The sequence below is a fragment of the Malurus melanocephalus genome, unplaced genomic scaffold (assembly GCF_030028575.1).
Source record: "Malurus melanocephalus ecotype Western Australia unplaced genomic scaffold, MMel_1.1 scaffold_17, whole genome shotgun sequence".
Classification (NCBI taxonomy): domain Eukaryota; kingdom Metazoa; phylum Chordata; class Aves; order Passeriformes; family Maluridae; genus Malurus; species Malurus melanocephalus.
In genome coordinates, this window is record NW_026623249.1 from 4,635,863 (window position 1) to 4,662,042 (window position 26,180).

Here is a 26,180-nt window from a genome sequence, read left to right on the forward strand (position 1 = left end):
TTTTTTTTTTTATTAAAACACAGGTATTTGGTGGGCAATCTAAAAAAAAAGGAGAACAATAGCTGTCTTAGGTCCCCTCCCCTACAAACATCTGCTGTTCATGTGAAGCACCCCACCAATCATGGTGTCACTGGCCTTCAAACGAAAGACAGTACTCCAGAAAAACAAATCCTGCCAAGTCCTCATTATTTCCATGGCGAAAAGGGATACAGTGAGATAGAGGAATGGTCTGCATGAGCTAGAGAGAGGAAAGAGTTCATACAGAACAAGAAAGCAAAAGAAACATGGGGTTGTCCAAGAAATGGAATCTGGATTTACAGGAGCTACTCAGCAGAGCCTGAACAGAATGGATTAGGTTAGTCTCCCAGCTAGCAGAATCAAGTTCAAACCCCAACCAGACTCTGGAAGTTGCTCTCAGCTTTCCTCTCTTATAGTACAATTTGAACAAACACAAACGGGTGGAGCTACAGGGACTTTCAACATCCAAGGTGCCGATGCCGTACAAACAACGGGAAGTAATGGAAGTGCCACCGAGTGGCTTGTCACATGCGCTCGCTGGCCCACGCCACGTCCTCGCTGCCCTGCACAGGACTTGTCACTCCTCTCCTGTATTCCTCATACAATGCAAGTGCCCTCTGCTCYTAAACCTCTTCCTGAAGCCATACACTGCAGCAACCATCCTCCAAATCCAGGCAGCATACCCACACAGCAGCCCAAATACTGCCCAAAGAGCATCTTTCAAAGAAATGAGCTCTTGAACACAAGACTTAGTGTGTACTAGGATCTTTCTGTAGGAGACTCGGCAAGTTAGAAGTTAAGAAACTCATGTCCCTGCATCAGCAGGAGGAGTCAAACAAGTGGGTGTCTTGTAGCTCTGAACATGACCGGTTCTTAATTTTTCAATCCAGAAAGAGGAGAGCAATTGAGCCTGACCCTCTAAAGTGAACATGCTCATTGTACAAATGCCAGAACAATCCTCCAGCACTAGCAAAGCTGAAACATCCCTGCCCATAGCACAATGGCTGGTGCACTTGTGCACACGTCCTTTCTGACTGATGTCTCCGTTGGCACACACAGTGGGCAGCTCAGCTTTTCCCACTTCTTCTCAATGTAACAGCTGCTGAGCAGCAATGTCCAACAAATGCCACCAAATGCATACAAGTCCTTTCTGAACGGAGCTCAACCTGACCTTGTACCCAGCATAGCAACTTCAGAAACAACGTGGTGCTCTTGCCTTTGGACAGTCAAGGGGGTGCACCTTTTAGTTAAAGGTCAGTCAGAAGAAAAGAGAAGGAGATCACCACTCCTTCCCTCAAAGTCTATGTGCACTTTTAATGGCCACTGGGGCTTTGGAGTAAAGGATGGAGTTACATGGTATATGTTTGGTAATACATTACTGGCAGAAGGGGGAGGTTATTCTCTTGGAAAAAAAATCATGGAAGAAAACTCCAACTATGAAAACAGAAAGTACACACACAAGAGGAAACACTATTGTACAGTAAGGTAGCGATCATAGAAAACAAAAAATTTCTGGACAGGCAAATGCAAATAACATCTGCACTCCTGCACTTTCCTCATCCCCCAACTTAAATGAGTTTTCCAGTCCATTGCTTGCTCCCCCCTCTCAGAGTTTGATTTTGAATTCTGTGGGCTGCACTGTGGCAGAGACCCCTGAGGATTTGAAGAGTGCCTTCAAGATAGTGTCAGGGTCCACTTCAGCTGGGGGATTTGAGGAGGCGCTTGCACTTGACCGGCGTGGTTCCCCTTCCTTCTTCACTGAAGGGGTATCACTCAATCGGCTGAAAGATTACAAAAAGAAAAATAAGCCAGTATTTAACCTCTCTTGATGATAAATAAATTTTAACACTGTGTTTTCTGCAAAGAAAACATCCTCATCTCAGATTATTTTCGAACCTTAGGACTGAGAACACTGTGTAGTCAAGCTATATTGCACTCAACATATTGTGTCACAGAAGGGAAGAGTAAGAAAATTCATGGGACAACAATTCTCAAAATAGAACCTGCAAAAGTGTTTGGTTCTTTTCCCCACTGAAGGACACTTACAGCAATATAGGCTGGTCTGAGGTGATGACATTCCCATTCATATGAAGATTGCATTTCATTGGTTGACCTAAATAAAAATGAAATACAAAAGTCATTCTATCCGAATTGGGATAAGGCAAGGTCCTTGAAACATCACACAACACGGCAAGCAATAGAGTTYAACATGCTGGAGAAACATGACAAAGAACAGCTGATAAATCTTTTGTTGCAAAATCAGAGCAACTGAAGAGCCACTCAAACACAGCACAATATGAAGAATCATACTAATTAAGAAGTTACAAAGAGGTATGAAGCCCTTAGCTGTGTGCTCCTCATCTGAGACCTGTAACATGTCACTCATCTAGAGAAAGAAAAARCATCTATTTCCAGCTAAAAATTAACAGTTTAAAATTCATTTCAGTTTAGCATGGTTAAAAATAGAATTGCATTATTTAAAGTTTACGGAGAATGTGATAYTGTTTTATAAGTCCAATTCAAAATGTATCTGAGTACACCCTGAAACTATTGCTAATAATAGTTTTACTTGTACTTTGCAAGCAGCTCTGCAAGCAGGTAAAGCCTTCCTAAGGACTATCCAGCTCTTGGTACCAAATTAGAAACAAAAGGAATTCCATTTGTAAGTTAGACCAGGAGACTCATCAGGACCCTCCTCCAGCTCTGAACATTCTTTTTCTAGGAAAATGTGGGTGGKTTTTTTATTGCACTTAAACTGTGCATATATTCAGCTAGTTACACAGCATTTATTACCTTAGCTAGCTCTTGAACTGATTTTCTGGCATTTCTTCTCTCTTGTTAGCATATGAGATGCTTTCAAACCTTCCATTCAGGTTGAAAATTYATGGTTGATTTATTTATCCTAAATGCAACTCTGGCATCAAACTTACCATCTAGGCACCTGTTGTTGTATTTCTTATATGCTGTGATAGCATCTTCTTTCTTCACAAATACTACTTCAGCCACTCCAGGGTGCACCAGGCGGGCTCGCTTCAGAGCGCCACACACACAGAATAACTCCTGAGGGCAGAGAGTCAGTCGTGACATGGTCAYATCAAAGGCACTGCATGAGAAGGGTTTACTTACTTCATCACACCACCCATCCTGCTTATTAAACATCTGATATGATCTGGACCTGTCTTACTGTGTTTGCTATGGTRTAAGTACTTGGCACTAGTAACAGATTCCACAAGCAGAAAGGTTCAGGGCCAGTATCGAGTAACRTTTTTCACACAGCAAGACCAGATGCATTCTCAGCCTGCTGAGAATGGAAGCCCCTAGATAACTTGGATGTGGGCATAAATTTAGATAGAAGMATTGCTTGGCATGGTCTCTTCTTCTAAAAGATGGCAGGTATCTCAAAATAGTCTGTGGGATTTTCTTAAGCACACACTTTAAAAAAAAAGTAAAATAAACCCAAACCAATCAGGAACCCTCCAAGTTTTTGCAAGGAAAGTAAACCCACATCATACCCCTCTTCATTGCATTTACCACAGATCAGCTGATTTCTAAAAGAGGTAGGATAAGCAAAGGAAGTGTCACTCATGCAGTCTGGCAGTAAGCAACACTCACAACAATATCTTCCTCTGTGACTCGAGGATGCAGATTATTTACGGTCATCTTCGTGCCTTCCAAAGGACTGAATGCCAGCTGCCAACACAAACAAAAGCACCACATGAAAAATAYTAGAAATACAGCACACAATACAGCACAGCAGAGAAAGCAATAAAAATTCAGTAAAGATATGTCTGTGAATGTCTGTACACACACAAACACACACACAAAGCTACAACTAGTAATGGAAAGTATCGATGTTTACTAAAGCCCAGCTCATTTTATGGCAAAAAGGAGACCTTTTCCATGCTAGTTTGTCTCTGAAGTAATTTTTCACTCTTATTCCCAAGAATAACACTAACTTAATCTGCATACACAGTACTCTGGTCATGCCCACACTTTTAACAGCCTATCTCTGCTGTACTCCACACCAGCCAGCARACCCCAAAATACAGCTCCAGATTCTCAAGAGCATGCTGAATTCAACAACCTAGGAACACCTGGTGGGTTACTTGTATTCAATATCAGGCAGTTTGGAAAAGCAATTCCAGGCAGGCTGTTTACAGCAAGAAGCTGTATTTGGAAGAACTCTTTTTTTTCCTTGCTAGCTGGAGGGGACATACAACATATCAAATAGTGTTAAAACACTACTCCTAGGGACATGAAAGCCACCAAGGAGTGTCCAAACAACAACTGCCACCTCCCAATAATATGGATTCCTCCAGGACCATGTGCAGGGAAACGATGTTTAGACAGGTCTCATTCTTGGGACATGGACTGCAGTTATCACAAAAACCTTSATGATATCCCAGAAATATTGGTGAAAGGTAGGCAGAAATGAGCTCTGATATGTCTGAGGAACAGCAAGTTTCAGATACTTCAGAGACTTCTATAAAGAGCATTTTCCCCTTGCCTGAGCTCACCTCAACAGGTGCTGGCTCTTTTGGAGGCTCTTCCTTTGTCACTAAGGTCCGGGACATGTTTGTCAATGCCTTTGTCCGCATAGGAGAGGGAGGTGCAGGTGGAGCTGTGTATGTATCATTCTGGACCACTTTAGTCAGGGGAACAGTCTTGGACAGAGAGAATTTATTGCTGTTCAGACCAGTCTGCAGGAAAAAAAAGAAAGTAWCTCAGAGCTGCAGCCTACGAAAGCCATCACTCTTGTTCAAGCACCATGACCAGAGTATTACTAGTATGCACTAAGAACTGCATGTCCTTCCTAGTGTCAAAACCACTACAGATGCTGGAGACTTTCAGCTCTAAGCAAAAACCAGCAAAAGCTTCTGGGCATAAACATAAAAAGGTATGCTTACCCAGAAGGAGTACTTCCTTCATAAGCACTCTTTGGTTTCATATTCTTCTTAAATGAACTTTAACAATGTGATCTGAATTTAAAAAGCTCCTCTCATCCAAACATTTTCACGTACTTTACAAAAYGTTCACAAAGATTGCTCATGAACAGTAAGATTGAGAAGCCCTAGTACAAAAAGCATTAATTCCTCAGAATCACCAAGCTAGACATGGAACATAACCTTTGCAGTTGGAAATACTTCAGTTTAAAGCCAGACTAAAACTTCTGCTTGGAAGCTGCTGTGAACACTGGAGAGAACAAATTTACTCCTGAAAAACCCTAAAAAACATCTCACTAAAAAATAACTCAGAATCACAAATAGCCAGAAGCTCAATTCTGAATACCCACATGAGGAAAAAAACCCATGGGGTAATTATATCACTACAGTGATGCCTGAGTGATGGTAAAACCACATGAATGTGCTTTTTCAGAACTAGAGAATAACTAAGTAAAAACCTGTGTCCAACCCCTATGTCTGAAACAGTGCTAACTTCAAAGACACATTAGGCTGGCTAAGGGCATAATCCAGCTAAGCACTGGACATCCAAGAATGACTGCACATCCTCTCTGGGTCCATGTGCAGATGCTGATCAATACCATGAGAATTTCACCAGCTATAATTTCTTTTGCTGCAGCACATTGGTTTCTCTTCTCCATGGTCACTCCTGAAAAGGACCTGGGTTTTGCCTTTGCCACGACCAGRCAGTGACAATGGACAGATCTCACTACAGCCTTCTCAGCCTTGAGACACTGCTCTCTCACCCTCTCCTCACACATAATATGCTGCAGCCCTCTGACCACCCTGTTGTACTGGTTCCAGTTGTGTCTTTCTTGTATCACAGAACCCCAAAATAGGCTGCATTCTCAAAATGTCCAACAGGTACATTCAAAATTCTCAGGTGCATTCTCAAAATGTCCAACAGGAATGATTATCTTCCTTGATTTCTGGCTATGATTTTACTACATCTACAGTTGGGCTTTGCTGCTGGAAGGATGCACTACTCAAGTCACTCTTAGCAGATCACACAGCAGGAACCCCCCAAGCTCTTTCCTACAAAACTGTTTGCTAGCCACTCAGTTCTCAGTTTAAGCTGCAGAGGGTCGTTCCCATGCTAAAAGAAGGGCCTTAAATTTGTCTGTACTGAAATTCCTCCTTCTCCCGAGCACCAGTTCTACCCAACAAGATACCAATTAGGATTTTTGCACAGCAAGGTTATTTCTTGCTTTGATGCTCAGTCTCCAGAAGCAGCAGAAAGCTTCCCTTGCTGGTTTACTCCAATAGTAACAAGACAGGCTCAATGCACTTCCTCAACAAGAATAAAGTCAAGAGCCAAGACGCAGCAACTTACCAGCACAGTAGAAAGCACACRTTCTGGCTGCTAAGAGCCCATAAAACCAGTTACCCTAAAAGAACTCTGTTCCAAACATAACAGTAGAAGCATTGGCAAAAAGGAAGGGTGGGGTGAAGAGCAAATATTTGAGGAGAAAACATTATTTACAGACTTCAGAAGAATGCAAGCCCTGTAAAGACACAGCCTCTGTGTCCATGTAATATGGGCATGRCATGGTGGGGACTGCTCAGATAATCCCTTACCGAGTTGTGCAGAAAACTGTTTGTGGTGGTGATTTTCATCTGTTTGCTAGGAAGGGGAGAGATGCTTTCATCATCATCTTCCATGTCATACAGACCCTGAAGTGAAGAAGKTAATAGTTTACAAGCAGTTAGATTTCACTGATGTGTTTTAAAATAGGTAGTTTTCTCTGGCCTTCAACCATCTTCAGCTAATAAACACAATTATACTGGATTTTAGCTTCAGGTATACAAGTCCATGTCAAAACATTTMCTTTCCAAAAACACCACAGCAAAACTTCTTCCCTAGATATACTGAAATCACATAGAGAGTTCTCTACTAGACCTCACTAGGACTGTTTGAGCTACATCAAAGGAATAAAGCCTCAGTCTTACTTTTTAGCACCCTGCTACTTTTACAGCTGAAGCCTGTGCACATGACTTTTAAATGAGTTTGGGGGTGGGGCTTTTTTTAGTTGTTTTTTTGGTTTGTTTGTTTTTTTTTTTAATTGTACAGACGCCTGCTGAAGACCTTAACTGAACATTCCTTTTCAATAGCCTGCTTTCCTTAGTACAGACCATATCCATCTGGCACTAGAAAACACTACACTAGGAGGTTTACTGAATGAATAATTAATTTTCCAGTTCAACTTAACACTCACAGCCCTGCCTCATACACTAAGGTGAACTCCTACACAAGTATTTTTTTCACTGACTCCAAATAATGTTAAGAAAAAGTCTAGACATATAGCAGTGCCCAGAACATAAGAAATCACAATTGCAAACAGCTTCCCATTGATCCAGTAGAAAGGTAAAGAAAAATGGAGGGATTAGCAATGAAAGCTTGTGGTATCAGTGGGTTGTCACAGTCAGCAAGATTCTGGTTTACAAACAGGAAAATTGTTCCAGCCACAGAAATGCTATGAAGGAAAACAAAAAAAAACAGAAGGATGGAGAACAGAGGAGAATTGTGCAGAAAATAAAAGAGCTGGGAAAAACACTAGCCATCAGGACCATGGACTTGAGTTTCAGACAAAATTAAATGGATTTCGTATTTACAGTGATGAGGGCAGAATAATGAAGACACTTCCTTAAACAACAGCATCTTGGTAGGTGAGGGTAGCAGGCCAGCATAAATGTAACACACACAAATAGCTGAAGTAACTATAATCAAGGCTAAAAACCCCCAACCTTGACATGAATTACAGTTTTTCAGTATTTCATGCAATACCTCATGCATAACCTAAGTAAAAAACCATGTAATTCCTCTCTGAAAGCACTCAAGGTAGTAAGCTGGATGAATAAGGGGGCTGTGACAAAGGCTTTTAAAACTGATCCCATGAGGACAATACTTTCTCAAAATCTGCTTGATAAGGGCTATGAGAACTTCAAAAAGACATCAGAATAGTAGTTAACATCATTCACTATCAGGTTTCCAGTAGTGGCCCACAGCTGGGATGTTGCAGGAAGGTTATACCCTCCCCCACATTTGACCATGTACAATCACATACACTCTCTGAAGAGGCTGGCAGCATGGTCAATCAAAACAACCAACAACTTGATCTGATGTGATGTCACTAAGAAACTTATAGAAAAACAYTAAAGCTAGAGGCCAGCCTCTAGGGAAAAAATTACCATTAGCACACATAGATAAAACTAGGAATATTTACTTCTCATTCAGATAAAACACTAGGAATTAAGATGAATTATACTAAATGAAAACCTCARTAACCATGAAACTATCTTAACCATATAACACATGGAAGCAAAGCTGATAGAGAACTTCCAAACACTTTCTATTTCCTACTCAAGTGTTTTCTTTGCACCTGCCAATGTTTATGGACACATYTTCTTCCCTGCCAAAGGTAACAGAGTACAGAGCACATACACACCTGTTTATGTGTATGGTTGTTCACCACATTGATCCTCATTCCTGCTGGATGAGAAAGTCCAGGAACTGGAGCCTTCTGCTACAGTTAGAGATAAAGAACCAAAGCATTAAGCACTACAGTCCATCATGTTCTCAATTCAGAAGATCAAAWGTGTTAGCTGAATACACTGAGATCACTCAAATTAAACTCACCCTCCTGCCTTGAAATACCTAACCACAATGTGCTCTTAAATAACACCTATGTTACCTGTGMTACGTTCAATATGAGATAGATTTTAATTGAAGTGAAACTAAGACCATTAATGAAGAAATGGATTCAAATTACTTAGGATTTAGTCCAAGATTACTGGGAAGGCAAGTTAATTTCAGTCCTGTCAGGACTGACTAGACATAGATTTCTGCAAATACAAAACCRTGAATGGGTTAAGTCAGAAAGAAAGTGTCTCTTCTTCCATGCTACAAGTAACTAAACATACATATCTCCATGGAACAAAAGGAGTATATACTGCCCCTAGCACTAGAGCTGGAATAAGCTGTAGTGGAATAAAATTATGCACAGGGTAGTGTAGCTGCCCCTTCTGCAGCCCATCGTATCATCAAACAGGGAAAACACAACACAAGTAGCTAGGGAATGTAGCTGTACTAATCAATAACTGAAATAATGCAACAGCACCCTCAAAAATGCCCTTTCTTGTTTATTACAAAACCTGGAAGCTGTCCAGTAAAGAATGGATCTTCCTACAAAAATAGTGCACACAGGCAGTAAAATCTTCAGATTTGCATTTTCTCTAGACTGTAACTTATACCATAGAACCTCATGTTTCAATTTGCTAATCAATTCAGAAACAAGAATACCCATCCTACAGCAGCAGACCTATGGAATTTTTTGGTTCCAAATGTTTTTCCTTGCTTTACAAGAAAYAAGCCTTCAGAATATCACTTTTAAAGCTGCATGCCCTGCCTGGAATCAAGATACACTAGTTTGATTCTGCTTCCACATTTGGAAAGATAAAAGGGTCATGGGCAACTTGGAATTTCAATATAAATATTTTTTTAATTTTTAGATTATTGCTTATGTGCAAGGTTCTTTCGATAGTCTGAATCACCATTATATCCTATATATAAATAAATATATATGTTTGCTTGCACTMTGCTGTCTAACAAACAGAAAATACTACTGGTAAAACCAAGTCACAAAAAAACCCCAAAACACCAGGTCAGAATAAACAGCCACTGCATTCAGTCTCTGGAAACTCCTAGAAACTGTAGAAAATGTTCAACTCCTCATGAAGTGGTGGTGATTTGGCTCAGAAGGACAGCAAGAGTACTAATCACTCTCCTAATTAATAACTGCCGAACAGACTGCTCTGTTGCTCTGCGATTAGCTCTTCTTACTGCCTCAAGAGTCCTTTCTCTTTCTTACATCAGCCTGGCCGTTAACCTGTAGGGCAGTGGGAAGCTTCCTAGCCAAATTTACAGAAGAAACATGTTTGATGCTCCTGAGCAAAACCCACAGCTGAACAGAAAATAGACTCGTCTAGGCTTTCAAACTGATGACAATAGGAGATTTCTGGGTATGTGTTAGCACAGTCCTGATTTTTGGGAGAAGGAAAATGGAAGAGATACGCTAGAAACTTCAGTTATGTGCTTGTAGAGGTAAGGAGCAAAACCACTTAAACAATCCCAACAGTCTGGAAACTTGTCTTCTGACTCTACCCATTGTACCTACCAGACACAGTTCAACAGCAGTGTTTCTCAGAGAAGCTGGCTAAGAATCAAGTTGCTGCACACAGCAAAGCGAAATCAGAAAACTGGCCCAGGAAATCAGCAGGTCARGGTAACCAACTGATTATAATACAATTGCAATAAATCTTGAGCCTGAGAGGAATGCATTATGTGATCAGGCAACTCCCTGGAAACCAGGGCTCTCCTGAAAACCAGACAAGTATAAAAAGGGAAAATTGTAGAAGGGCTCACTGGATTTTAAATTTTCTTAGATATAAACACAGTTGCATATTCTAAACTGTTATCCCACCACTAGGATAAACCAGTTACCTATACAGGACAATCCACCTCACCAGACTTGCAAAGAAGGGTAGTGTAACAATGACAAAAAAACCTGCATAATATCATTTGCATTCAGGTAGGAAAGAGACTACTTAACCATTCAAGACCTCTTCTTTAATGCTGAGAAGAGAGCTGTGCCTTAGACTTTTTGGGCCCAAAATTAAAAGGAAAGGTGTGATTCTACAAAAACRTCTAAACAGCTGTAAGGACACACAAAACAATCAGAATCCTGCCCCTGGAATGAACAGGCTGGAATTAATTGCATTATCATTGCTTCTATTGTAACCATCTGAACATATTAATATATTATAATTTTTACTGAAATGCTGTAGAGTAATTGAGGGGCTCAGAGGTGACTTGCTTCACCTACTTGGATAGTTTTGGTGATTTTCATGGCTGGATTTACTGTCCCCATAGTTGGGCTGATAGCAGCTGGAGTGCTCCTTTTTAAGCTGATCTTCTCTCTGGCATCCACCACTTTGGTCACCTTTTCAGCAGCAACACTTTGCTGCTTACGGGAATTCAACATCTCTCGAGCATCCTGCACCTTCCCTTTGATTTTGAACCGAGCATCCTTTTGAACCAGTTTTTCACGGGCATCTTTAACCCCCAGTTTGTGTCGGGCATCAGTGAGTCCTATCTTCTGTCGGGCATCAAATGTCCGCTGGAAGCTCACAGTTGGTGATGATCTATTTAGAAGATTTTGCTGGATCCCAATGCGAGATCTTACACCCCCAAACACCGGTCTTGTGTTAAGTCTGGGGACAAAAAGAAAAAAAAAAAAAAAAAAAGAGAGAGAGGAAAAAAAGTTTCAGGCATTTTAAGATGTGATACAGTGCCAATAAAAGTATTTGTGCTGCTGCAAACAAAAGCTTATTATTACTGCACAGAAATCCACTCAACTTGGATGTCTAAATAGAACAGAGCTCCTAAGCCGTTTTATGCTGGGTTTTACTTTCTACATAAACAGCTAAGGAACTGAATTTCCAAAATCCATCCTTAAGCTCACACTTACAAACTACAGGATCTGTAACTTCAGCTCAGCTAAGTACATACCACATTTAAACAAAATTCAACAACTCAGATACCTCAGTGAAACCTTTGAAGACAAAGAGGAACAGGAACAGACTTTCTAGCTTTAGGACTGAACAGGTCTGCTAAAGCATCTTTTGTAATACAATAATACATCCTGATACAAAGGAAACATGGAACTACATAYGATTCAGGAACCCTGGGCAGCAAGTTCAGATTTGTGGGAGCACAGCRACTTCAATTTTATGGTGTATAAGTACTAGTAACAACCTCAAGGCTGACTAGTTTCCAGCAAGAATAGTCATTAGTTGAATTACTTTTTAACATGACTGCCTGTCCTTTAATCTAATAAAAGAACTACTGCACTTGATGKACTACTGCACCTTTACTTTTTAAGCACATAATTATGACAATACTGAGCACAGAAAGACAACAGCCCACAAAACTACAGCATTTGCACTGKTAGACAAGTATTCCTAAAAAGCAGTACAATATGGGGTAAAAGCCAAAACTACCTTCGTATTACAGGTCTGATACACTTTTTCCAAATCTACCCTAAGAACAAAACTGGTTTATCTAATATTTTAGTGGAGTTCCTCTGATGAGTATTTTAAAAGTTTTTCCATTTTTTTTTAAATTAAAAAATAAAAGACAAAGCAGTAAGAGAAATTTTAAAATTAAGGTACTGAAAAAAATATTCTTGCTGTTAACTTTTTAGAAGTCAAAACAGAGGGCTACAGTGTTCATCTGCTTTARGAAATTTGTTGTCCAGTATTACAAAGTCTAAAAGTAAATATCTAGAATTTGTCGTAATACTCAAAAGGATTACAAATCAAATGATGATGCTATTTCAATTCTTCATACACCTTTGTATCCGTATTTCCAGATACTTCCACAACCTTAACATTATTACAGTCACGTATTTTCAGCGGAGAGATATTTGAAAAAAAAACAAAAAAAAAAAACAACTAATCAACCAACCAACAAAGAGATTAAAGACTTAACCTCTGCTCCTGTCTCTTTCATTCTTGTGTCCAGATGTCTGGAAAGYCGGGACTGGAGTCCCACTTTATTACCTAGGTAAGAGTCCAATGGCTGCTCTCTCTTACAGCCAAAGCAAACCAGCTAGAAGAAACAGGAGTATTATTAAGACCATCTATGAAAATATACCCAGAATAATACAGAAAACTAACAGTACCCATAAAGCAACAGACACAGAGGAAAACTTTCCTTGCAATTTTAAAAAGCATTTCTTTAGCCATGTTGAAAACAYTCAGGTAGAGTGCTGCAAAAGGCTGGATGAGTGGTTCATGAGCGTAAGAGAGGTCAAAGTGAAACAAGAAATATATGTGTCAGCATTTAAGCCCAAATTAGTTAAGACTGTTGATGACAAAAACCYATGAAATAGGTTGAGAAACTGTACTGAAGATTACACCATTTCTGAAGAGTTGAGTTTACCCTAATAAGCAACTCTCTTCCACAGATAACTGCTTACCCTTGTAAGAGAATTAACTGCTTAGGTATTTGTGCCAGAGCACCCAAAATAAAAGCAGATCTCAAACATCTAATTCACTTTCCAGGATTCCAAGCTCTGTCTTGAATATGTTATGGATTAGTACATTTTATGTGCTAAGATTTTAGAAGATTTTTCTATTATTTCACCTAGACTATTGGACAGCATTGATATAATGATTTAAGTTTATTCAGTTTATCCAGCCTTCACAAAGCCAAGTTTGCTACCTCAGGAATCCATGAAGTGGGCTAAACATGACATATAAGAAGACTGTGGGCACAACAATTCTTACAGTGCTGCAGAGATTATTTTTCAGGAAAAAAAGGCAGGAAGAATTCCTGGAAGAAATGAGAGTAAAGGAGGAATTTGAAAAAGGATAAAGGAAGTACTTGGGGCACAGTAAAAAGCCTAAGACTATTGCAAATATGGAYGATAACATGAATGAAAGGCCAAAGGCAGGGCATTGTCTAGATTAGGATTTAAATGTTTGAATTTTTGGCAGTGTATGCTAGCAGGCAACTTTCAGAATATTGCTCTAGACATGTAAGTGTATAYACACTCACAGTTTAAAACTAAAACAAATAAATTTTAAAAAGCCAGCAACAAAAAAACCCAAGAAAGCAAGAGCACACTGAGCTAACAGAGACAGGGAACAAGGTCTTCAGAGGCATTAAGAGACTATGGCAAAAGGGAAAATGAAAAACTATGGAAGGAGAATCCAGGTAAGAACTGCCAACTGTGGCAATAAGTGGCCTAGCCTACATCTGCCATGCAAAGAAATAATCTGACCTTGTMGCTCTGATCTGCAACATGCTCCACGTCCTCTCAAGCACCTCAAGCAATCTGTCAGAGCATCACGAACTACGCTACAGGGCCGACAGCTTCCGAGGCCCGGGCAGGGATGAGGCCGAGGGCCCGGCAGCCCCGGTCGGTTACGGCTCCTCGAGCACCACCAGCCCTCCCACGGCTCTCCCACAATGCAACGAGCCGCTCCCGGGAGCGCGGGACACGGGCACGCCAGGGCACTGCCTGGGTAACACCCGCAGCCCGGATACCGAGAGGGCTCAGGGGCGCTGACCCCGCTACGGGGAGCAGCGCTGGGTTAATCGGCGGGGACGAGCACGAGGCAGCAGGGACAGCGCAAGTCGGGGGACTCAGCGAGACGAGGGACAGCTCCAGGAATCCCGAAAATAATGGAGAGAGGCCGGTGGGTGTTCCTGCCCCAGCGGGGAAGCGCCAGGCACGGGGGCCGAGATGGGGGGCCGACCCCCGCCCCGGCCTTGAGTGACGGCCACCGCCGCCAATCGCATCGCGGCGCGGCCCCGCAGCTCCGCGGCTGAGCCAATGGGAACGCGAGGGCGGGAGCAGGGCCAGGCCGGGCCGCGCCGAGGCAGCTGCGGCCCGAACCCCCGGAGCGGAGGCGCCGCAAGGGAAACACGAAGAGCCGCCGGGGGCCCCGGGCCCGAGGCGCTGCGGCGCCCTCCCAACCGCTCACCTTCCTTTCACCGTCACACCGCGTTTCCGTATAAGCTCGTCCAGAGACAGGTCCGCCATCTTGTCGCGGCCCAAACGATAAGACGCAGCGAGCCAGCCCCAGAAGTGACACCGGACGACTTCCGCTCCTCGCCCCGCCTTCACAAGTGCGGCGGGTCCCGCCTCCAGYTCCGCCCCGCTGCGGTGGGGGCGCCCCAGAACCCCCTGCGGCGTTAGGGCCATTAATTTGCATACGGCGCGGCACGTCGCGGCCCGTTCGGTCCTGAGGAGCGGCTCCGCGGCGCGGGAGGGGACAAGGACCGTAAGAAATCATAAAGGCACTGGAACCTCAGTTTAAGACAGCGTAGGAAAGGGCTCGCCCTGACCTATAGAACTAATGCGGAGCAGTGTCCCAACGGCGCGGGACTATTGCTGTTATGCCTTAAACTTATGAGTAAGGAAAATAACGACCCGGGGTGACGCCCGGGTCCTCACTCCCAATGTGAGAGGAATTTTTGCGCGGGTACAGGTCGCCCCCGGGTGCCCCGCTTACTTCGCGGGATGCCTGAGTGTCGTGATCTGCCCGACCCTCCGTGCTGTGCGTTCCAAAGACAAAACTGTTGCAGCCACAGAGTGGCGGCGCAGCGCCCATAGGCGGTGGCGGTACCGGCATTGCAGCCTGAAACTRCGATCATCCTGGGGTTCAAGTATTTCCTAATCTGTGGCTCTGCCTCTGTTCGTTCCGCTGAGGTGGTGTAAGGGACTTCCCGAGACTRAGAAATAAATCACCAAACCCAGCCTAATATTTCATGTGTGTGCTGGAGGAGATTCCTTTTCTATGGCGTGTGAGGGAACAATTACACCGTTTAAAATCAAAGTCATCAGTGGAAAACAGCAGTGAAAGGGAAATGGTGCCTCAAGCAGCTCCCAGGGTCGTAACCTGCACGACTGTGGCTCTGTGTCTCACCGCGGGCCCTGGTGCTGTTGTGCCTCCCTCAAAACGCCCTTTTGCAGTACAGCACACCCTCACGGCCCAAAATACAGTTTTGCTCACGCCCGCTGCTCTGTCAGGAGGTTCACTCGTGACCCCTTCACACGGCACCCTGAGCTGYAGTAACCCTGAGGGATTGCCGTGCATGCTGCAGCACATGTCGTGTTGCTGTGGTAGCCCAAGCRCAGTCCGTGTGAGATCCAGAGATGGTCCAGGGGGAAAGCTTCTGGACTTAGCAGAGCAGAGGCTGCCAGTGAGGGCTGGGGACAAATGCAGAGGAGACCTGTGCAGCTGAGGTGGCTGCTCACAGCCACACARGCTTGGGGATCCTACAGCTGTGATTTTCTCTCAGGAAGCCTTCGTGAGCCTAAAGTCATACCAGCAGTGATGCCACCAGGTCCCTGCTCAGTTGTCCCTTGGTGCTTGGTGGCACATGACTGCATTAAGGTACACAAAATGTAGCCCCTCTTGTGCTCCCTTTCTCCAGCTGTTGAGGTACTTGATCAAACTAAGGTGGTGGGGTGGATGATGYTGACATTTCTTTTGCTGATGCAAAACCAACAGACAAAATTCGTTTGAGCAAATTCTCATGAGTATGGCTTTCAGAGCAGCCCAAGTGGTTCCAGACTATAGGGCCATCCAGCCAGTATCCTGTTTCCAGCCTGGAGGGATCTCTGTGGGGGTCTCTTCCAGGCATCCCACCAACCTTAGTCCTATTCATGCAGCCGTGATGCCTTCAGGCAGTGCCTCCACTCTCGGCTTCATGGTGAACCACATGCTCCTGCTCATTTTGCTTCCATCAGCCTARTTCTTTCAACCAAGGGTCAAGAGTGCATGTGTAGCTGCCACCCACCCTCTCTTCCACCTGTGATCCCTGAAGTAATCTTCTGTCCAGGCAAAGAATCGCAGTCCTCCTCAGACATTCCTTCAGTGAAGCTCCCTTCCCTCTGCAGGCTCCCACTTTCCCATGTGAAGTCTCTCTGGGAGGCTGGTTAAGGGGCACAAGTCACGCTGTTGTGCAAAAGGAAGGGTTTAAACCTCAGGATCTCCCACTCTCTTGGTTTCTGAATGTTTTGCTCTTCCTGTGAGACACAAACTATAGCTCAATTTTCACATGTTCTTCATGGTTCCTTATCTGAGCTGTGAATGAGAAGTCAAATATTTGCTCAGGGAAGGGCCCAGGCCTCTGCTTCCCTCCTTGTGTCTGGGAGRAAAGGTGTAAGCAGCAGCAGAGATCTCCTTGAGTGTACAGGTGCCTGCAAATGGCTACTTGTCCCAGTGTGCTGGAAAACTTTCAGGCCTGTCCTTGCTTTTTCACAGGCGGATTCCTTAAGAGTGTTTCCTCCATCTGCTGAGACCCCACAACATGAAAGTCAGAACACATGAGACCATTTCCCCATCTCACACCAATTTCCTGTTAAAATGTTAATTGGGAAATTATGCAAAGGACATCAGGACGTCATTTTAACCTTGGGAGGGTATGTGGCACAGCATCTGATTTAAAATACTGCCTCATCTTCAGACATCAAGAACTGGGAAAAGAGGATGTTTTGGATTATGGGTTAGATGTTGTCCTTTGCACCAGGAGATGTGAAAGTCTGGCAACAGGGAAATTTCATGCATAGAGACACTTTGCACAGTGGCAATCAGTGGATCTTTGTTGCTAATGGATGAAGTACCTGGTTTGTAGTGAGAGGTTAAAAATCCTCTTATTTCAGTGGTCTGTTCACTGTTCACTGTTTCGGGGCTACTGCACCTAAGGCCAAATGTCACTTTTTACAGGGAGGGGGAAATCATTGGGCCTTCAATATAACTGAGCACATGTAATGGGGAGAAGGTGTTTTAGCAGTACCTCAGAGCCCAGGTCTGCTGGATTTTGCTGGGTGCTGTGCAGATATTGGGAAAATCTTTAACAAACAGTGTTTAGCCGTGTGAATTCTTTTAACAGACATGCATGTATTAGTTTATACATAGATACACAYTAGTGTTAGATAGCTGGGGAGTGTTAGGAGGAACAATCCCCCATGGACCCACCACCAAAATAAAGTAATGCCTGTTTTCTAATACTGAAATGGTAGTGTTAGCAAGTTTTATTTTTCCCAACATTTTTGGTGACACAGGCAGAGCAAAAAGTCTGCGTCTGATATTAGGAGATACTAGGAAATGTATGTGAAATGTTTTAGAAAGGTTGCAGCAGTGCTTTTAGCCTTCTGAAGACCTTTAAATCAGTCTTTGAAATATAAGGCTTTGTAACTTGAATATTTTAGCCTAGCAAAAATTATATTAGGCACAGAAAAATTAAAGGAAAGAATACAGAGGAGATGCAGAAATCATGTGCTTCAGAGATAAAAGTGATGTACAGCATAGGACCAGACAGACTCAGGGAGCCACAGGGTCTTAAAAATTAGGCTAAAAACTTCTAAGCAGGTCACRAATAGAGCATGGCAGCTTGCCATATATGTAGTATTATACCTGTATAATCACATGGCATTTGGCTCAGGGTCATGCTGAAACTTGACCAATCAGATCAATCAGTCTCTCTGAGTTTGCAGCCAACATTTTCTTTCTGCCCTGGGGTATCAGGCTGGTTTTTCTTGACATGATGCATGTCTTCCCCTCACACCTGTTCCTTCCCTCCTCCAAACCATCCCAAACAATATGAGGTTTTGTCTGCCCTCAGCATCCAGCAGCAGTTTCTCAAGCCCCTTAGCCCTYATTTTGTCTGCATGCCCTGGACTTAACCAGAACATTCCTGACAGAGGTTAAGCCCAGGCATCGCATGGATAATCCACGAATTTTTTGCTTCCAGTTCCAAGTGACTGTGACRATGAGAGGTCCAGAGATGCTGTCTGCAGCTACATGCTGTTCCTTCTCCTGCTTCTTATTTCTCTCCCAGGCAGGGAGGGCTCAGAGATAGGACAGAGATTCCAGCTGCAAGTCCAGAGGGTTAGGACAGCGAAATGCTTGTGCTCCTGGCCTGGCTGTGCCACACCATTTATCTCTTGTGCTAAAATGAAATGGCTTTCCAAGGCACTATGGCCATGGATGCTGTGCCATGCTGCCATCACCATCCCTGCAACGCTATAATTTTGGGCTGGTGAAGCCTCCCACCTTCATGGGACCAAGGCTGGGAACAGCTGTGGGGTGACCCCCAGTTAAACCAGAGGGCTGTGGGGAAAGCAGTGACCATGGCAGGAAGGCAGGAATGGAGAGAGTTGCTGGAGCTGGAAACAGGATATTTGACTGAAAGACCAGAGKGTGCTGAGGAAAGGGGACAGCAGGGCACCACAGTGCCCTCAGCACAGCAGCACTCTTGGGAGAACACCAGGAAAATTAGGGCTTGGGCAAGGATCACTTCAGGAAAGAGGAGCCAAGCCCGGGCTTTGGCAGGGGTGAGAGGGGGAGAGAATTGATCTTTTTTTTCCCCACTGAAAAATGCTTTTTTTCCCTTCTCAGACAGTGAGACCTTTGCTTTGGCACCTGACCTATGACTACAGGGCTAGTCCTCCCTCCTCATGTGGTTTCTTTCCTGATTAAAAGTGATTAGGTAGCTCTAAATCCTGAAGAAATGTGACTGAAGGGAATGGAGACAAAGAGACCCTTCAAGAAGTCTTAAATCCTCAGGGCAGTATTTAAAGAGCCCTGAGGAGAGAACCAAAGCAGAAAGATCCTGCCAGGACCTCCCTGTCCTTCTCCCTCCTGCTGCACCTTCTGTTGCCAACATCTCCTCCAGGATGTCGCTCTCTGAAGTGGAGGTGCAAAGTGCTCGTGGTGCCTGGGAGAAGATATATGTGGATGCTGAGGACAATGGGACAACTGTGCTGGTCAGGTAAGGAAAGAGCCCATCCAATTGCTGCCCTGGAGGGGTGAAGGAGGAACAGCAAGGACAGAGTTACTGCCTAGGAGCATGTCTTGGTGTTTTTCATGCAGCCCTGCTGGRAAGAGGAGCAATCCACACGAGGAAAAATAAAAGGAAGGGGGGTAAAGGGGTGGGAAAAGAAGAAGAGACAAGATCAATTTCTTCACCCATGTAAGGTAAAGGAAAGAAAGTGTGGTATGAAAGAGAATGGGAACAAAACATGGGCCTTATTTCCCTCTTCCTCTTTACTATTATTTAWTTTTTTTTWAAAGCTCAGTATTTCACTTCYAAATTATTTAATTTTTTTAAAAGCTCAGTATTTCACTTCTGATTGTGCTTCAGCCCATCTGTTCCATTGTATTATACACTTTCTGTGGGCTTTCCTCTTAGTTTCCATTCTGTTTCCCTCTCTTCTGTTCACCTTTCACATATTCCTGTCTCCTCTGGAACTTACATCACCTCCATAAGCATGGATCAGTTCAAATACTATTTCTTGTTTTCAGACCTTTATCTTTCCCTCCAGCTTTCTTGTATATCACACCTTGTGTCTGGAATACCCTCACAAAGTGTTACATGCTGCTCTTTCCTTCTGCAGGCTACACCTGACCACAGTAAGGGTCAGAAATGCAGCCATAAAATGTTAGCAGCATCCAATAGCTTGCCTCTCCGGGGTAATTTATTCTAGAAGGTTTTGYTTTAGTGTCCTACAACCCCAGACCTGCCTATAGAGATGTTCAGGGCTTCCCAGGACAAGAAAGATGTGGAAAGAGTCCAACAAAGGGCCAGGAAGATGATGAGGGGACTGGAGTATCTCTCCAATAAAGAAAGGCTGAGAGAGCTATAACTGTTAAGCCTGGAGAAGAGAAAGCTCAGGGGAATCTTATCAATGTGTACATGAAAAACTGAAGGGAGAGTGCAAAGAAGGCAAAGCCAGGCTGTTCTCAGTGGTGCCATGAGACAGGACCAGAGTCAATGGGCACAAACTGAAATACAAGAGGTTTCCTCTGARAATCAGAAAACRCTTTTTTTACTGTGAGTGCAACTGAGCACTGGCACAGGTTGCCCAAAGAAGTAGTTGAATCTCCATATCTGGACGTGGTTCTGGCCAACTGGCTTGACCAGAAGTGTTGAACCAGATGACCACCAGAGGTTTCTTCTAGCCCAACCGCTCTGTGACTCTGTGAAATGCAATCTGGAATTTGCTATGGATATTTCAGGTGGATAACCAGTTTACCCAGTGGAGTAAGCCACTTTTTAAAAAAGAGTTTGACMAAAATGACTGTAATTGATCAAAGGTAATTTCAAACACACTGAATTGTGTTACTTCTGAATAAATGGAGTGAGCAGTACCCCATACTCAAACAGCAATCCATCACAGGCAGTAAGGAAGCTTTCGGGGGGACTCTCGGAAGGGGTTAATTAATAAAACCAGTAGTAGGGTTTCTCCATGAAAACATCCACCAGTATCACAGGGGTCATATCCGCTGTCTCGAACATCTTTGGGAACAGTCACCCAATTTGAACATGCTCCCACTTCTCTCTGAAAGTAACACAGAGTAAACATTGAGGAAGTATTTACTTTAGAAGCAGTGGAATAAGTTCATTACAGGTTTTAWGGTGGAATGAGCAGAGGAAATGCCCTGGGGAGAGGCAAGGGAGAGAGGACTGGTTGCTATGTGCACAGGGGCTGGCTGTATACAGATGCCAAAGGCACAGGAGAAACAAGGAATGCAGAAGTGTGCATTCTAATAAAGAGAAGGGGAAAAGGAGCACAAATGCCTAAGGCAAGGCCTGGAATGTGTAGCCATGTCTACATTGATACCTTGGTCCACAAGTAAGGATGTCTTTCACTTCTCAACAGGATGTTTACTGAGCACCCAGACACCAAGTCCTACTTCACACATTTCAAAGGCATGGACTCTGCCGAAGAGATGAAACAGTCAGAACAAGTCAGGGGCCATGGCAAGAAGGTTTTCAGTGCCATCAATGATATGGTGCAACACCTGGACAACCCTGAGGCTTTTCTTGGGATAGTGACTCCACTTGGCAAGAAACATGCCACCCAGCTGAAGATTGACCCCAAAAACTTTAGGGTGAGTGAGCAGCCCTCTTCCGAAAGGGTGTAATTGTGAGGAGAGGATGTTTTCCCCTTTGAGGGGTAGAACTGAGGAAAATAGGCTTTGTATGTAGGAACACACATATATATATATATGCCTCAGAGAATGGAGGTGGTGGAAGGTGAGATGGCTGATGGTGGAAGATGGCAGGAGTGAGAGATCTGGCATTGGTGGGGAAGAAGGCTGTGTAGCAGATGTCTGTGCAGGTCTGCACAGGTGGAGGCTGCACAGCTGCCTGTGTTCTGTAGTGGGTTTTTTTCTCAGTGCTATAGGATTCCCACACTCACCATTTAATAACAATATACAGAAAAGCAGTTTAACTGGACTTCAGTCCATGATTTATTTTTTATCTTGTAACAGGTACTGAGCTTTTYTAGGACAACTAAACCAGCTGCTGTTGAGCAACAATGGCAACAGCATTGTCATCATTAAACAAACACAAATAATAAATACAGGATTAAATTACTTGCTCAGATCCATTTAAGGTCACTAGTTGAATGCATTTGTAATTATTTTGCCTTACACAGCAAAAATAGGAACCTTCTGGGAAAGGTAATTTCCAAATGAAGGTGATTTCAAAAGCAGTGGGCCCAATTTTCACCAAGTGGGACAATACTGATGATTTCTGGCTGAAAATACTTTTCCAGGGTRAAGATACACACAAAATAATGCTGCACAGGAAAGGAGTTGGCATTTGAAAGTATAMCACCTACCTAGTGACTGCAAGGACAAATAAACTCTGCTGCAGAGTGCTAAATAGCTAATGAGCAGGAAAGATCAGGAAGAAACGTAGTCCCCAAGACATGTATTCCATAGTTGTGCAACCAAGGGTTCATCGTGGCCTCTAAAYATTAGGGACAGTCCCCTGCCAGGAGGATTGCAGTGGATGGACAAAGTACATCAGTCCTATATAGCCATCCTTAAGTGATAGGTGCAGTCAATATTAACTAGATACAGGACAGTTAAAAAAAACAGCAGCAGTTTTGTGAATTCTATAATGCATCTTATTTTTCATGCCCTGTTACAAGCTCTGTGGGCCATGTGCTGTGAATTGTTCTTGTACCCATTTCTGCCCTCCAAAAATCCCAGCTAAAGATATGCAAAATACAAGAGTTGTTATGTCTCTGTTGTGGAGAAAAGTTCACACTGGTTGTTTCTTCCCTCCTYCTTGTTTAGATTATCTGTGACATTATCTTACAACTGATGGAGGAGAAATTTGGTGGAGACTGCAAAGCTTCCTTTGAGAATGTCACCAATGAAATCTGCACCCACCTGAACAATATCTACAAAGAGGAGGGTTGGTGAGGATGTGCACCCTCCAGGCTCTTCAAACATCTTTCCAGCACTGATTTGCTGCTTTTGGGCCCCCAGCCACAGCTGGAAAATTAAAATCTAAAAATAAAAGGCAAGAAGGCTTATACAATATAGATATTAATGTCAATAATTTCTGTAGCAAACTGGGTTTCTACAGCTAAACAAAACCCGCAGATACATCAAAGTCAACCAACAAATCCTGATGTGCTTTGCAGTTTCAGTGCTCCAGGTGGGTTCCTCTGGCCATCATCCTTGAAGAGTACATTTTAAGATGATGACTTTAAGTTTTCTATTCCTAGAAGACAGACTTGCTCCTTCCAGCAGCATCAGTAGCTCTTTGGTTCATCTACCACCTCTCCATCCTCATGAATGATAGAAAAGAGACCATTTTGAAGCATCTTCAGAATCCTGGTAGAGGTAATTTTTTAAGAGGCATGAGTATTGTTTTGTTTGAACTTAAACAAGGGGGAAATGGTGAATGGGATTGACCAATATCTGGGAGAGACATGAGCAAAATCCCAACTTGAGCAAGCCAGCAGTCACCCAACCTTGGTTTCTCAGAGCAGCTTTCAGCACAAGGGATGGTAACACTGAGTGTGTTCACCACYGGACCCCTCTGGGCAGGGATGAACATCTCCAGGGTGTGGATTTCATTGTAACTCCCAGGAAATTACTTGGGCTGTGTTCCCACATGAGGCAAGAGAGCTCACTGACTTCTGTGCGCTCAAAATGCACCCAACTGACGGAGGCTGCTGCCTCGCTACATCAGCTGCGGTACAGGGGTCTCAGCCTGGCACAGGACTCATCCTGCCCAGTCACACAGCCTGAGCCTCCCTTCAGTGCTAACTGAAGTCCTGAACTATTTAATTGCTTTTCTTTGTACTCCTTAGAATTGGTGAAATAATCAGTTAATGCCTGCAAATAACCACATGCTGGTTTGCTTCATTGTAACACAATAAAGACATAGAAAGTAGACGTGCCTCTCATTTGCTTCACAGAAAAGGTGATGTGCAGCAATGGCAGCTGTTACAGTACCGTTCCTGGTGGTACTGGGGGTTTTCCAAAACCAGCTCAAACTCCCACCAAGTGACCCATCAAACCTGGCACAGTCAGGCTTCCCAGGTGGTGGGAAGGGAAGCTTTTCACTTGACCATGAAGCAGCAATTTTGTAAACAGCTAAAAATGCAGGTTTATTCTTCATTGAACATATAATCTTCCTCACCCACTGCATTTGGCAAAGGATGTGAAATCCCATAGTCCAGTGATGCCAAAATGATTTTTGCTTTTATATATTCTTCATATATATTCGTAGCTCTGCAGACTATTATTATATAGTTATATAGTATCCTAACTCCAGAACTTTTCCTATTAGACAAAATCCTGAAGGCCTATTCTAATCTTGCTCCCTCTGACAATCAAGGCCGAGACACCTTCCCAAGACACCTTCCCATATAATAGACATAAAGAGCTGGCAAGGAGAGGGGASCCTCAGAAGGGGTTGAACCGGGAGTGGGAATTACTTTACTACCTGGGTTTCTAACTGGGGATTCTTGTCAATTATGCTAATTTACTAAAATTATAAWACTGTACTTGCCCTATATCACATGTGCATTTTCGATGCGGGTGCATTTTTGAGGCTCAAAAGGCAACATCAGATGAACTCTAGCCAGAGGGGAGAACGGGGCAGGCTGCTTTATTTGCTTCGGTGTTCTGTTCTTTCTCAGGGAGAAAGGGAACCATATTGCACAGCATTAGCAAGGACTAAAAGAAAAAGACGTGTAAAAAAATATTTAGTCTCAAATCCCTCTGAGGGAGTGAAGTAGTTAAAGCTCTGAAAAGAGGTGGTGGCAGCTCTTTATTCTCATTGCTGTGCTGCTAACCAGTTTGAGTTTAGGAAGATTTGGAGGCAACAATTCAAAAAGTTACAGTAGTTCCATGCAAAATCCCCACTCACTTACCACCTTCTAGAGATGGAGACAGAGAGGCTGGAGCTGGGTTGAAGGTGCCTGAGGGTCAGTGCTGTGAAAATGCCTCTTCCACAGCCTCTCTGAGCCAGCACCTGGAATGACTTCTACCCTTGTGCAGATAATTAAGCATCACCATCAATACTTAACTACACTCAGCATTTGTCAGATCATTTCAGCCTGGGAAAGGGCTGYACAGCCACGACAGCTCCAGCTGCTGTCAGGCCTTTGTGACCTTGCTGGTGTCCTGCCCTGCTTTGTTGGTGGTTAATCCTGCCTTCCTGATGGTGATCTCCTAAGACTCTGCTTGCCTGCAGTGCTCTGGCAGCAGTACTGAGCCCGGGGAAGGGATTTGGGACTGCAGTTTCCCCAGCAGCAGGAAGTGAAAAGCCAAAACCAGGGCAGGTTAAGTCATGAGAGAATTTTCTAATTGCCTGCTGACTCCATTATATGCCCACAGAGGGGAATGCAGGGATAAAGAGGAGTCAGGGCTAGAAGCAAACATTTCTTGCTCTTTCCTTTTATTTCCAGCTGCTGCTACAACTCCTGCCCAGCAGTTTGCTGCTTCCCAGTTTTGCAAACTGCAGTGAAAGACAGATTTCAGGTCTTACCGAAAAGAATGAGTAATTAYATAACATTAACAGTGCAAGAATTTATTAAGCAAGTGGAAAAAAGTGATCAAAGCAAAAAAAAAATCAAAGAGCAAGAACCACTGTGCAGGACTGGACTAAGAGTGCATTTTTTATAATCCCTTGCATTGGGAGAAACTAATCTTTACTGTCTGTTGAATAAAGGACARCTATACTGAGGAAGGTGGCATGTGAAATAAGGGACAGAGAACAGTAAACTGGAGGGGTTACCAGGTGCCCTTGACACAGCACTGCACACTGCCATTACCTCTGGAGCGTGGCTCAGTCTGCATTTATACTTGGTTTARTAATTACTGCAACCCCCATCTGCTTGTTCCTAGAGCTAAACCCACCCACCTGGATGTAGCCACCCTTGGCTACCTTTCACTGCCCCAGGGGTCTGAAGTCTTGCTACAAATCTCTTTTCAGCTAAATAGATAATCCCTGCTCCAAGGCCATTTAACATTTGCATTGTTTTAGGGAGCKGGCTCACTTGTTTTCTGCCATTGCCCCTGGGGATGGATGGTGCAAAATAGGATGGACAGAGAGATGGGCTCCAGGGCAGTGTTATCATTGTAGCAACAGGATGGTAACTCCCAGATGCAACAGTTGGTGGAAAGCAAGAGGACAGAGGGGAACAGCTGCATATGCCAGCTCCACTGGCAAGTCTGATGGTGGGTAAGGGGATATGGTGGCACTAGGCCAAGCACCACTGCTTGGAAGTGTCACCATTTTACTCCGTAGTTCCTCCTGCTCCAGTGGGAAAAGCAACACACAGGCTCTCTGGCATTGGGCCA

At 43.7% G+C, this 26,180-nt stretch overlaps 3 protein-coding genes and 1 non-coding gene across 6 annotated transcripts in view; 2 read left to right on the forward strand and 2 right to left on the reverse strand.

Annotated features, from left to right (window-relative positions):
- The window catches only part of RRP7A (ribosomal RNA processing 7 homolog A), a 5,224-nt gene extending 5,029 nt beyond the window's left edge, over window positions 1-195 (reverse strand). Inside the window, exon 1 of the mRNA XM_057386569.1 lies at window positions 112-195. Within this exon, the coding sequence (XP_057242552.1) occupies window positions 112-195 (84 nt within the window). The remainder of the gene's footprint in view (window positions 1-111) is intronic.
- POLDIP3 (DNA polymerase delta interacting protein 3) lies at window positions 8-14,673 on the reverse strand. 3 transcript variants are annotated; one of them, XM_057389402.1, is made up of 9 exons: window positions 14,532-14,673; window positions 10,862-11,249; window positions 8,426-8,500; window positions 6,558-6,653; window positions 4,536-4,718; window positions 3,631-3,708; window positions 2,949-3,078; window positions 2,065-2,131; window positions 8-1,799 (listed from the first exon to the last, which is right to left on the reverse strand). In XM_057389402.1, the coding sequence occupies exons 1-9, from the start codon at window positions 14,588-14,590 to the stop codon at window positions 1,625-1,627; spliced, it is 1,251 nt and encodes a 416-aa protein (XP_057245385.1). In that variant the 5' UTR covers window positions 14,591-14,673; the 3' UTR covers window positions 8-1,624. The 3 variants fall into 3 exon arrangements, with proteins under 3 accessions (XP_057245385.1, XP_057245378.1, XP_057245392.1); XM_057389395.1 differs by having other exon boundaries at window positions 8,426-8,503; XM_057389409.1 differs by lacking the exon at window positions 14,532-14,673 and adding an exon at window positions 13,826-14,037 and having other exon boundaries at window positions 8,426-8,503.
- A 273-nt stretch (window positions 14,674-14,946) lies between these two features.
- On the forward strand, window positions 14,947-15,095 carry LOC130588654 (U12 minor spliceosomal RNA). The gene has a single exon (XR_008967001.1). It is a non-coding gene; the product is annotated as a U12 minor spliceosomal RNA (small nuclear RNA).
- Window positions 15,096-18,965: 3,870 nt separating this feature from the next.
- Window positions 18,966-23,766, forward strand: LOC130588530 (cytoglobin-2-like). The gene is made up of 3 exons (XM_057389446.1): window positions 18,966-19,329; window positions 21,221-21,452; window positions 22,653-23,766. Exons 1-3 carry the CDS (start codon window positions 19,235-19,237, stop codon window positions 22,779-22,781), a joined length of 456 nt encoding a protein of 151 aa, XP_057245429.1. The 5' UTR covers window positions 18,966-19,234; the 3' UTR covers window positions 22,782-23,766.
- The last annotated feature ends 2,414 nt before the right edge of the window (window positions 23,767-26,180 follow it).